This window comes from Chroicocephalus ridibundus, chromosome 11, assembly GCF_963924245.1.
Source record: "Chroicocephalus ridibundus chromosome 11, bChrRid1.1, whole genome shotgun sequence".
Taxonomy (NCBI): domain Eukaryota; kingdom Metazoa; phylum Chordata; class Aves; order Charadriiformes; family Laridae; genus Chroicocephalus; species Chroicocephalus ridibundus.
Window position 1 is genome coordinate 17,486,535 of NC_086294.1, and position 12,567 is coordinate 17,499,101.

At 43.3% G+C, this 12,567-nt stretch overlaps 1 protein-coding gene across 1 annotated transcript in view; it reads right to left on the bottom strand.

Moving 5' to 3' along the window:
- Positions 1–12,567, bottom strand: part of ADAMTS2 (ADAM metallopeptidase with thrombospondin type 1 motif 2) — a 187,866-nt gene that overhangs the window by 24,302 nt on the left and 150,997 nt on the right. Inside the window, exons 8-11 of the mRNA XM_063349132.1 lie at positions 11,989–12,132; positions 9,933–10,065; positions 8,345–8,458; positions 1,338–1,483 (exon numbers count right to left, since the gene is read on the bottom strand). Of these exons, the coding sequence (XP_063205202.1) occupies positions 1,338–1,483; positions 8,345–8,458; positions 9,933–10,065; positions 11,989–12,132 (537 nt within the window). The remainder of the gene's footprint in view (positions 1–1,337; positions 1,484–8,344; positions 8,459–9,932; positions 10,066–11,988; positions 12,133–12,567) is intronic.

Consider the following 12,567-nt stretch of genomic DNA (forward strand, 5'->3'; position numbering starts at 1 on the left):
TTAATGCATGAATCAAGCATTTATCAAATCCTTCGTTCCCAGTCACGTCAGTAGGCATTTGACAACACCGGGGATGTGTTTCTGGTATGGAAAATATGCATTTCCTTTTAAAACCTGCTGTTATTATTTAGCTCTTAAAAAGCAATTTCTGCAAGTAGAGCCTCAAATCACTTGATAAAGGCAAGAAAAGCCATTTTCTTGGTGCAGGCCAGGAAAGGCAAGCACAAGCAGATGAAGCAGCTCATTCACATTCAACTCCTCCGGCTGCATCCCCCCTCAGGTGTCCATCAGCTCACTGTCGGATGCGGCAACACACAGCTCGGGAGCCGTAGCCGGGTTTGCACCCTCTTCCAGGAGCACAGAAAACATTTTAAATAGTACATTAGGCCTTTGCGATGTGAAAACAGACTTTACAACTGAAACTGTGCCCACAGCTACAAAGGTCTCTTTCATGTTGCCAGTGTAATAAAGGCTGAAATGAGAACTGGTAAATTTTTTCTTAACAGAACAATTTCCACCAGAAGATGCTGCTTCATAAAACTTGAGGGTTTTTTCTTAATCAATGATAAGATGATTTTTAACACTAGTCAAGTTCAATCACTTCATCAGCAAAAACTGAGAAAGTCAATGTTAAAAATATTCTGTCTGGTAAAATCATTTAATTCTGACAATTGTTTCAGTTCTTGCTGTTAGGATCTTGACATTTTATGATATCGCAATAAGACAGCAATAATTATATCTTTCATATCATTTGTACATACCAACCTATATTAGATATATTATACTCCCAGTGTTACTGAAATTCAGTCATTCTACATTACCTAGACGAGCCATATATAAGTTATCGAAGCAAAGCAATTCAATATTACTAAAATTAACTTTGTGGAAGGTTCTGATCGCTGGAGCTTTGTTCCAACTTGGAATGAAACAGTTGGAAAATATATTAAGACCTTTTTCTTGAAATATCAAAAAAAGATGGATTAAACAAAAAATTTAAAAAGGTATATGACTTTAAAAAAAATAATCCAGGAAACAATTGCCATTATTTCATACTCACATATTAAAATAAGATATAAATAGGGCCCTGAACTTTTATTTATGCTTTATGCAACAGTGTAAGAGCATTTTCAAGATCCTTGTAACTGCATAACCAGCTTAACGGATGGATAAACTGAGAAATAAAGATGACTCATGACTTGCTAAGGGCCAACATATACGATGGTCAGATTCAACAAGCACAACTCAATATCTTTTACTGTATTACTGCACTAGTAACATAGCAAGGGTTCTCACCATTCGTTTGCCCCAGAAGAACACACGGGTGTACGTATACTTACTGCGGATTGTCACACTGCCGCGTCCTGTACTTCACCCCGGTGCCACAGGTGCGAGAACAAGAGCCAAACTTACTCCATGCCCCCCAGTGTCCGTCCTGCTTCAGGATGTCTGGTGTCAGCCAGATGCAGTGACCTTTAAAGCAATGCTAAAAGAGAAAAATCAGACGTCAAAACGATTAGATGATTAAATTATATCATATGAGAACCTGTGGTACAACAGATTTCACTTTAGGCACAGATTCTGGATTTATTTTCACCAGGAGAAAGTAGTGAGATTCACTGTCACATCGTGCCCGCGATCCCAAACTCACTCAAATTTTATGAACTTACACGTTAAATATGCACATAAACGCTCGCGGGATTCAAGCCTACCAAGTTCGTTAAACTGGTCTCAGCATTACGTGCCCTCACCACGTGCCTGCAGCGGTGATTTCAACACAACTAAATCCTGGAAGCTAAAGGCAGAATTCTGCCTCTGCCCCTGCACGGAGCCACTTCAGGCAGCCCTGGCGAGAGCTGCCGCCCCAGCACCGTCCTTCCCGGCAGCTCCGAACTCGGCACACGCATTCCTGCAATAAATGTGATCAGTGAAGTGGCACGAAATTAAAGCCAGCTCGCATTTTAGACATTATTGCTATTAAATTAAGAATTTTTGCAGCCTCCCTGGAAATCTCGTGGTAAAACTGACCAACATACCAGAGAGCAGCCCTGGACAGTCCCACTTCTGCGCAATTAATCACGCCCTGCTAGGCTTCCTCTTTTCTTTTTATCTGATTTTTAATATAGTCATTCCACAGAGGTTGAAACACATAATTTGCTACATTCCCCAAACCTATAATGTATTTACACACTTTTTAAAGGGCCTTCATAGCTTCAGAACTGATAGTCTCTACTGTCTCCCCTCATTAAAGAAACCCGCCAATGCCTTTCCGCCAATTTCTTCACTCCCTAATCAAGGCATTTTTTTTCTTAGCTGAAGCCAGGATGAATTTTTCTTAAGGATCACAGGTTCTGTCCCTTCCCGGTACTATTTCTGCTCTCATAAAAGCCTACTGATGGAAACACGGGTGCTGGAAAATATTTCCAGCCCAACAAACGACTTTGCATTAGACTGTCGCAGTTTCTCTGCGGGAACGGTTACTGTCGGGATAAGAGCTCTGGCTCAGGAGTACAGATGGCTGTAACAACAAGTGCAATCAGTCACTCACTTTCCTTAACATTCAAGTCAACAACAACATTTCACACAGCTTAACAAGCCCTGGAACACAGGAATTTGGCAGGCGGCACAAGCCGAGCATATGGCTAACTGCATGCTGCCAGCAAAAACAAAATCAGAAGATATATAACAGGAGAGCGTTCTTAAGCACAGAGTGATTAGTGATCTGGAAGACAAATTTAAAAGTGATGGCTAATCATTAATAATGCTGAATTTAAAGAGAGAATCATTAGTAAAACGGTGACAAGACACAGCTTACTGATTCGCTAATCTGCTCAATGACCGGCTCTTTATTCATGCAATTTATTTTGGTGCTGATTTGGTTGGACAAGGAGTAGAAGACTGAGTAGAAATTAGGTTTCAACTATTCGTTCTTTCTCATGGCTTCAAATATTCACAGTCAAAACCTATGAAATAGATGAGTTACCACAAAGCCAATTATACCAATCCTGCTCCGGAGCTGTAATGGGCAGATTTTTCGTAGCTGTTTGACAGAACAAGAGATAATTCAGCAAAGCATGAAAGAAATGCAAAATGCTAATACGTCCTTTGCTTTCTTTGGTTTTGAAGCTCAGTGCTGTACCCTTCAGGGACTGCTTACTTATGGCTTTGGAGAGGTTTGTTTGAGCGAACAGTTGGAGTCGTGGGGCCCCGTGCGGCAACGGGACCATTCGGAGATGCAGGGGAAGCTGGCAGTGCATCAGCTTGTCAATACAAATTTCAGCTGGGCTTGGAAGCAGATGAGATGTGACAGCTCCTGATCTGTTCTTGCTTCAACATCCTTTTATCAGGGTTCTGCATCCCTCAGGTGTCAGTTCCACAGCAATCACTGAATCCGTTTCAAGAGCCACGTAGCGTATGTTCATTATGTGATGATCCAGGATCCAGCGCCTGGACTCCACGGAGGAGAGGGAGAGACAGGTGATGTTGTGTTTTCCAGTCTCTTTTCCCTGCTTTAGCCATGAACAGGGGGACGTGGGTTTGAAAAAAAACACTAATAAACCACCTATTTGACACTGTGACTGGTCCCTGAACGGGAAGGCAAACATGGAGAAGCGTTACCGACTTTGCTGCGTAAAGGAAAGAGCAGCACTGATTTTTACTGGAGAGGGTGGTCGTATGCCGACTGTCAGGAAGCTGAGGCAGAGCCATTAGGAGACAAGCATTTGTGTAAAATGAGTCATCCCCAGCTTTGCCTTTTTGTTTGTGGATTAAAAGAAAGGAGCCTACATGAAACAAAATGATTCACAACCGAGTCTTACTCTGCGCAGACCCACGCAAGAAAACCCGTGAGAAGGTAAAACCAGAGATGGAACAATCTCCAGTGTAATAAAGGAAGCTAGAGCCAACCCTTCCTATTGCTACTACATTAACTACATAATGAGGTGGAAAAGAGCCAATTTCAGCCACTATTCGCTTCATGAACAGGGGGTTCCATTTAAAGAGTGAAGCATATTAAAGCTTTTTTTTTTTTCCCCTGTAATGAGAAAAAAAAGCCCTGGGTAAATGCAAATCGTTTTCTTAGTGGAAGACAAGAAGATGCCTTCTTGCAGTCTTGCCTATTCTTCTGGCAAACAGGACAGTCCAAAACAAGTGCAATTTCCAGGAGAGGAAGCCTAAATCTCTTGCAGTAAAACATTCCACTGCTGTTTTCAGCAGTTCTTTGAAACAACTGCTGCGGACGCCAAAAAAAGAGGCAGTGTGTTCCTGTGGGCTTAGCACATCTGCAAGTTAATTTCTCAAGAAAAGATTTGCAGATCTTCCGTGGGTACGATCTCCACCTATTTTATATCAGGCAGCAACTGGCAACTCTGCTATCTCCTCGCTTGACACCCCCGTTATCTGCCAGCAGCCCCTCGCGCTGCACCACGGCTGGTGGCCCCCAGCTCTCCCTGCTCTCCGGAGATCCTACCAGGAGAGGGTTACTTATTTATTTGTATTTCCCATCACACGCAGCCTGGCCCGCTCTGCTCCATCTGTTTGAGAATAATTAGTTGCAAGGGATAAACTGAAAGCTCTAACACAGAAGTCTACCCTGAGCCAGTAAAAGTTTCTTCAGTGGAGAATCAAGCATTCTCCCTGTTTCTGTGGTGACTAACACAGCATACACTTACCCATCTGTCTCCTGTCTCCCAGAGAAGCTGAGGTCAGCTTTCTCAGTGGGAAATCATCTGGATTGCTTTGAGTACACATTAGTGTTTTCAGAAACCTTTTTTCTCAGTCCATTTTCCTTCTCAATAATATCTATTTATTTCAATATTTAATCATTCCCTTCCTTTCCTGACAGACTGAAAAATCATTCCAAGTTTGACTCGGATCATGTCATTAGCACGGTGCAGGCAAAGAGAAGACCTGCTAGGTTTGTGCTGGATCCCCGGCACACAATCCGAATCCAAGAGCAACATCAGCTGGGTTGGCAGGGGCAGGCACCGGGCTCTCACCTCTCTCCAAGAGAAGAAAGAGAGGAGGCTCAGGTGGAGCCAACCTTCGTGTTAGTCACTGCAGCAAGCAGATGGACCCACGCACGCAACCTCCTTGCGTGAATGACACTGGTTTTATTTCTATCCTGCGGAGAGCAGTTATCTACTTCAGCCAACATAAATGTCTCCCCAGAAGAGTAATAGTTTAAAAAATCGGAACGACAAAACCTGATGATATGTTTCTGAAGGTTGCCCGGCTTCAGAAGCCTGAGGCTGAGGGTGGAGCTGACAGAACTGTACACAAGTAAATAGATTATCAGATGAAAGCACATGCGTTTTTTAACCCACAGAATGTCATCCAGAGTTAAGCTTCGCACAGTTGTGCCCCGTCTGCATGGTTTACTACAGCAATTTATGGAGCGTCTTTGACTTCACGTTAAGGCTCCGACCCTCCACGTGCTTAACTTTACACGCTGGAGTTATTTCATGCAAGTTAATGTGACCATTCAGACACAGAAGTAATTCCAATCAAAACTGACAGAATCTTCCCTCTTGCTGTTGAAAACTCAATCTAGTTTAAAAAAATCAGGCTGGGAGCAATATAAAATATTCTGTTTCCTTTAGGATTCTATAAAAATAGTAGTTTTCTTCTCTGGCCGGGAAGCTCCAGGAGAATATTTTATTTTTCTATCCCTAAACCCAGCAAATGATTAGTTTGCTGCCAATTAACATAATCGTTGTTCAATGTCTCCATTTACACAAGGAGACTTACTAAAAAGTTTTTGAAATGGCAGAACCTCACTCTTTTGGCAGCTTATTTCAAATAACCACATGCACAGAAGAGCCTACATATATTCACATATATTTACTTAAATATACATCTATGTGTCTACATACATGCATACATACACACATGTAGACAGAACTAGGTAGTCTGACCTTCCTTCCTTTTCTAAGGGCCAGTGCGTAGGTCCAAGACACAACCTGGGCAAGCAGAGACACGGCCCCTACCAGCGTCCTCACTGGAAATGTGCTACGGATCTCGTGTCTCCCATGGGTGTCCTTGCCCCTCGATCGTCAGGTCGGGAGGAGGCAGCTGGAGAGGATTCCCCTCAATCGCATCTGTTCAGTTTGGGAAGGCGAAGAGCCCCGTTATCGGTTACCTGAACACCAGGCTTAGGTGAGAACATCTACGCGCCATACGCCGTGTTAGTCTCCCGAACATCGCTTTCATTTCTGGCACTCGGTCCCCTCAGCTGCTGCAAAGCCAGGATGTTTCTTTGACACATCAGCAGTGTTGTGATTGGTTTGAGCTTAAAATAGGCCCTGGGAATTAGTGGTATGAAATCATGAAAACTGCAAGTCTCTAAAGTGGGAAACGAATGGATCGTTTTGAATCAACATCTTTAATTGCTTCTGTTTCTATTCTTTCCTTTTCCGGCGTTATTCCAAAGAAAACAGTGGATCGAGTCTGAAGTTACTTTCCTCTTCCTCATGAGTATCATGGGAGATGTATCTTAAAGGAAGCTGCCACACTGCAACCGCGTCCCAGCTTTGGGCAATATATGCGTTTTACAGTCCCCGTCCTTTCAGGTGAGAGTGAAGAGAGCGAACAGGGAAAGGACAAATCAAAGGCAGGGATGAAAAGGAAAGGAACAGATGGAAAAGGACTGATTTAATGTGCCTGTATTAAAAACACCGACAACTAATAAATACACTGGTCAAATGCTGAACTCAGATACACAAAATCAGTTGTATAACCTTCATAACTCGTGCGACTTTTTAAAAAAAAATGTTTAGCTCAGACTGCCGAGCCTTATCTAACGAAATGGTTTTCATTTTATATCGTTTTCTCGGGTTCTCCTGGAAGGTTGCAATGAGTTTATTTATCAAAAAACTGGGACAGCTCCTCTGGGAATAAAACAGTCATAGTCCTATCATCTACCGAAGCTTCAGAAAGTGCACATAGTCTCTTGCATCTCCACTGAACTAAAAAACCTGGCTGTCTGCACAGTTCGCTGAAGCCTTGGATCCCAAGTTCCAGTCCAGAGAAAATTTTTACAGCTGAGTTGCATAATATCCTGACAAACTGTTTATAATGGAAGCACTGACAGATGCTTAACTGTATGGTTACAAGTTCTTTTTTTCTTCTCTTCTCATTTCTGTTCAAATACTAATATGAATGAATGGCTTGGGGGAAGAGGGTGATGCAATAAAATGGAATATAACTATATTATTCTAGGGGTTTCATTAATATTTCTAACGCAAAAATCGAGACATAGAAAAATGAATCCAAAGAAACTGTCCAAGGTTTTGGATTGTAATTTAAAAATAGATATATTTTTAAACAAGAAACAAAGCTGTTATAACAGGAATAATCTAAAGAAGAGAAAACCAGAAGGGAGTGGTTCATATAGAGCATGACTTGCTAGGGAATTAATTTAACATTACATTATGTTTTTCATAAAAAAGACATTTAAAACCGTAACAGCAGCTGCTAATACGGTTCATTTATCACATAAATGATGTCATCCATTGGGTTTTACAAAACATCTTTCCAAGTAGCGACACCTTCCTCTCCCCCTCAGTCACTGCATCCAAAGCCCAGGGAAGCCAGACTTTTTCAGGAGACTTCAAAGGACTTGGAGTTCAGATCCACTATGAGCACAGCGTGACCTCCACAGAAGGATGACTGAGACCCGGAGCAGGTCCAGCATGGTGGCTGAGGGGTCGGAGCTGTCTGAGCCCTTGCCAGCTCGCACCTTCCCTCTACGGTCCTTTGTGCCTCCCTTGAATCTCATCAAGTCAGCAAATCCACCTCCGCAAATCTGCCCTTCTCTCCGCTGTGATGTTGGCTCTCTCTAGCTGGAACTTGACTCCCACATCCATCCTTTCCCTTGGGGCAGCCACAGCGGCCTTGGCTTGGCTGTCATCTCCAGGACCTCACTGCTCTCTGCACCTCCAGCACCAGGGAACCCAGTCAGCATCATCAGTACAACGTCACTGATACAAACACAACCCCCCTGCCCTCACACAAGTCACGGGCAAATGGAAATTGCCCCGCTCTGTCACAAAGACTTGTCAAGAAGCACAGGACAATCTGCAGATACTTCCATGACTTGCATAAGTATGGGGTTTGATGGTGACAGAGCTGCCATGGAGGACACCAGCCCTGGCCGCTGCCTCCTCCCCTCACGTTGCTCAGCAGCCTTACTTGCCTTTATGAGTTTGCTCCACATCTTACCGGAATTCAAGTCCTTCAGATAGGTTCTTCTCCTGTTCCCCTTGATTTTAAGGGGAACACCCCCAACTGCACACAAACACACGTGAACACATGTGAGCATGCGCGTACAAGCAGCACCCGCTCTCACCTTTCCCGGTGCACACATGGTCCCGTCCAGCGGAGGCCCTTTCTTTGTTTTGCAGAAGTAGGGGTTCTCAGGGTGGCTACACCACAGCTGCTTGCAGGGATCAAATGTACGGAACTGAAACACACGGGAAAATCAGAATGGACGACGCTTCAAGAGAGCTCCCACTGGAAACTGCAATAGAAGATGCAGCACGGTGGGGTTTTTCCTTTCCTGGCTGTAAAATGCAAGCTGTTATCAACTGATTTCTGAGGAACACCATGGTGTCTGTGGATTGAGCATATCTGAGCTTTCATGCAAAACCATCAGTGACTCTGAAGTGAGATCCCACCTCCATTCGACAGAATAAGGTTGTGTGAAAATAGTTTTACACTAGTGACTAAAGGCAGACTGGGCACAGCTCCTGCGGAGGGTAAGACACACACTGCCTTTTCTTACAGCTTCTCCAAATGGTGCTGCTTAATTTGGCAAACAAACCAAAAAAATCCTTGAGCGTTCATGGGAGAAGGAAAGTTGCTGCTCAGACTGTAGCTCAGCTGTGGCAACCACCTCCTCAGGAGGATGGAAATTTGAACTCAGGACCCTGATCCAATGAACAAATGGGCATTTTACCTACAATGCAAGAGCTTGTACAGGAGAGGATGAGAACCACCCACCACACAATATACTAAAACATGATGCCCGGACATGCTTTTGGATATTCTGAACAAAGAAGACTAGAAAGCCTCTGTCTCCCAGGGTCTGGAGAACAGCTCTGAGAAAAGACCCTCTTTGGCTGGGACATTCTTCTAAGGCAGCATCAGTGGGAATTGCGTCAAGACAATACTACAGCTGATGCTTTAAAGGTTCTCATCCATTGTCTAGAGACACCACTCGGCACACATATTCCTGCAGATGGGAATCAAAGCAGAAATGCTATGTGCTAGCAGCTGCCACACCAGCTGAAAACATCTCTTTCCATTTAATATCTTGTCCTACTTGAGGAGCCGGAGGTAGGAGACACAGCCCTGCTGCAGAAGACTCTGCTTTCTGAGGCCAATCCACTGAGAACTGCATGAATCTTGCCTTGCTTTAAATTTAGTCTTTGTCTCTTGTTTTCCTGGTACGAGAGTGCCAACCATGTCACCAAGAGTCCTTGCGAGTTGCTCTACTTGCTGTCTCGGTTATTTTCTCATGCTAGGCCTCAAAACACATCACACTTTCCATAAAATTGGATCATAAAAGCACATTGCCCTGTGTTAGCACTACAAGATGTGCCACCAAATTCATCTCCTTCACATCTGGGTGGGAGTTTTGTAGCAAAATAACTAGCTGCCAGCAATAGGAGGCTCAATAATGCAGCAAGCTTGTTTGCTTGAAGTATACAGCTATTTATGAAACTACAGAATAATTACTTCTGTAACTGCAGCTTGAAAAATAAGACAGAGATACTTAAAATAACATATTTGTCAACATTCAGTTGTTATTCCTCGCTTACAGCTAAGTGGCACAACATCTTTCCTTCCTCTACTCTGTCCCTATTAAGGACATTTCAGAGACACTTACAACACTCCTAGATGAGAAATAGCAGAAGCCAAACTTAAGTACTCACAGCTGTGCACATCATGTAGCCCAAACCAAAATCAAAACGGCACTGCTCATTCATGGAGTAGTGAATTCCTGGCAGCTGGGGAAGGGAAGGCCAGTCGTGTTCGAAGGGATCATCACGCAGACAATCATAGGAACTGCAACAGGCAAAAATTACAGTAACAGATGGGGCTGTGAGACTCGCACAGTGTTTGTGGTTTCAGTGCCTTTTTGTTCCAAACAAAACAGAGCCTACGATTTCTCAGACGCTGGTTGTGAAGAGCAGCTAATATTGCAATTATGCTCACACTAACTTCATCACGTTGTATCCACCTTTAATGGATTCTCTATATATTTTGTCTGAAGCATTGTAATTTCCATTTGGCTTGCAGGTAAATTCCTATCAGTCTCCAGGCTCCCTATGTGAAAGGAATCAAAGGAAGAATCCACATGAGACGAAGAAGAAAAGAAAGTTTAATTAATTTTCCATTTGTGGAATTTCTTGCTGCCTGCAACTGCCTTTCAAGTGAAGTTTTAGAAGCAGAAGCCAGGGTAACCATCCGAGGTCACCGCTAAGCTTGCCGTTTTCCTGTGTCCTTGCTGAGAAGCAGCAACTCGTTTACGACCACGTGTCCTTATTAAACGCTGAGGTCTGTTCCCTCTGTTTCTCCTGATAGCTCTCAGCTCCATCCATGATTTGTACAAAGTTTCCTTTCCGCGTGATGAACGCGGGAGTTTCCTCTCTTGTCCTAAGTCGTGAGGACAGCCTGTAACCCACTCGAATCATGCCTGACTGAGCTGCGTGGAGAACAGGGGAGTGATGCTACCATCACTGAATGGTTAACACGGGATAACCACTGGTTAATTCGCCCGACCAACACGACCAACAGCATCTCTGAAATGTCTCCGAGTTACTTAACAGACATGAGGACACCATGCCCGAGTCTATTCTGGCAATCATTCAGGTTGCCTTGAAGATACCAAGAGCTGAAAGCAGAGTTTTGAGGTTAGATTTACTTCAAAGCAAACCATCATTCTGCTTTGTTATAAGATGCTTAAAAATAGCTGTATTTTAAAGAATGTAAAGCAGCCCTCTATGCCAGATGATTTTTATTTAATGGCTAAAGCTCTAAAGCATCTTGCTAATTGAAACAATCGCACTTCCCTCGTGGTATTTTTATTCCTTATTGCCATACCTAAGATACTTAAGATAATAAAAATATTGACAAAAAGACTGACTCATGTTTACTTCATGTATTTTGTTGCATTTTTTCCTACTTATTTTCAGTTTTTGCTAGGTATTCTAGTAGTTTCCTCATATTTTTCTGCACAACTTGCACATAACAACAAGGGGAAGATTTTTTTTCTAGAAGGAGCAAAACCATGGCCATAAACATCAAAATTTGTCAGGGAACTCCAGCGTGGGTCTAGTGCCCAATGTGGCAGGTTCAAAGGGAAGGCAAGCGCCATGGATGAAGCTGTTCAAATAGCTTTTGCACACAGGGTACTTAAAGGAAAAGTAACAAGTGAAAAATTAATTCTAGATCCATGCTCTTTTTTTAGTTATCTATTAAAGTCAAGGAAAGCCCTGAGTACTTACAAGGGCAGAATTTCCTCTTAAGGCAACACCGTCTTATAATTGACAGGTATCATAAGCAACAAATGGCCCTCGAAGCCAAATTTGGTACCTATAAGACAGACAGCACGCTGCTGGGTGGCACAGGCGCTCCCCCAGCTAGAGGTTACATTAGGGAGGGAGGAAAGTCAGCGATGAGATCAGTGTCTTCTCATAACCCCTGAGAGGACAGCATATATACTATAAATGTCCAGAAAACGGAGAGATGCAAATTAAATGAACTGAGAACAATTCAAAATGGACTGAAATCAAACTAATTGAGTACTTGCATTATTATTTGCAATTGAAGGGAGAGCATCTCATTCTAAATAGGACGGGGAGGATTCTTTGTTTTATTCAACCCCGTTTGAGTAACTAACAAAAGGAGAAAGAACAAATGCTAGATGCAGAATTGTTCTTACGTGCTCCCTAATCAAAGGAGAGAGGCTGCTTTACAGCTACTCACTGGAGATATCGATTCAGCTCTTGCTGGCTGCAACGAGACCAGTGGAAGCGATGAAACGCGGCTTGCACGAGGGGGGCCATGATGCTCCCCAGGCGGACTTCGTCCCCACATCTGTTCCCTTGGCCGTCGTGCTCCATGCCTAAACTGCCCCGCACAGGAGAGAGCCAGCACAGTTACATCACAGGTGAACTCTAAGCGCCCAAGTGCTTCTACATCCCAAACGCCACCAGTGGTTGAGTGCAACAAGGTTCTTCTAGCCCATGACCCTTGTCCACATGAGCAAAGTCATGAGAAATAAGACAGGGCGACACTGAAGCTAAAGAGCTAGTCTGTAGTAGCTCCCACAGAGAAGCATTGACCCTTGAGAGTATTTTCATGTGATTAGCTTAATCCACTTTCAAAACAGACTAAAAATGCCTTCTTTGGACTTCTGTGCACATCCACGTTTGTGAATAATTACGGCTAAATGAATTAATTTCCGGATTAAGGATCTAGACGCCCCTCCAGGAGTATTAACAGAAATTTATTCATACTCCAATCGAGCTATTCAGGAGTTTATCTAACTTTAAAAAAAAAAAA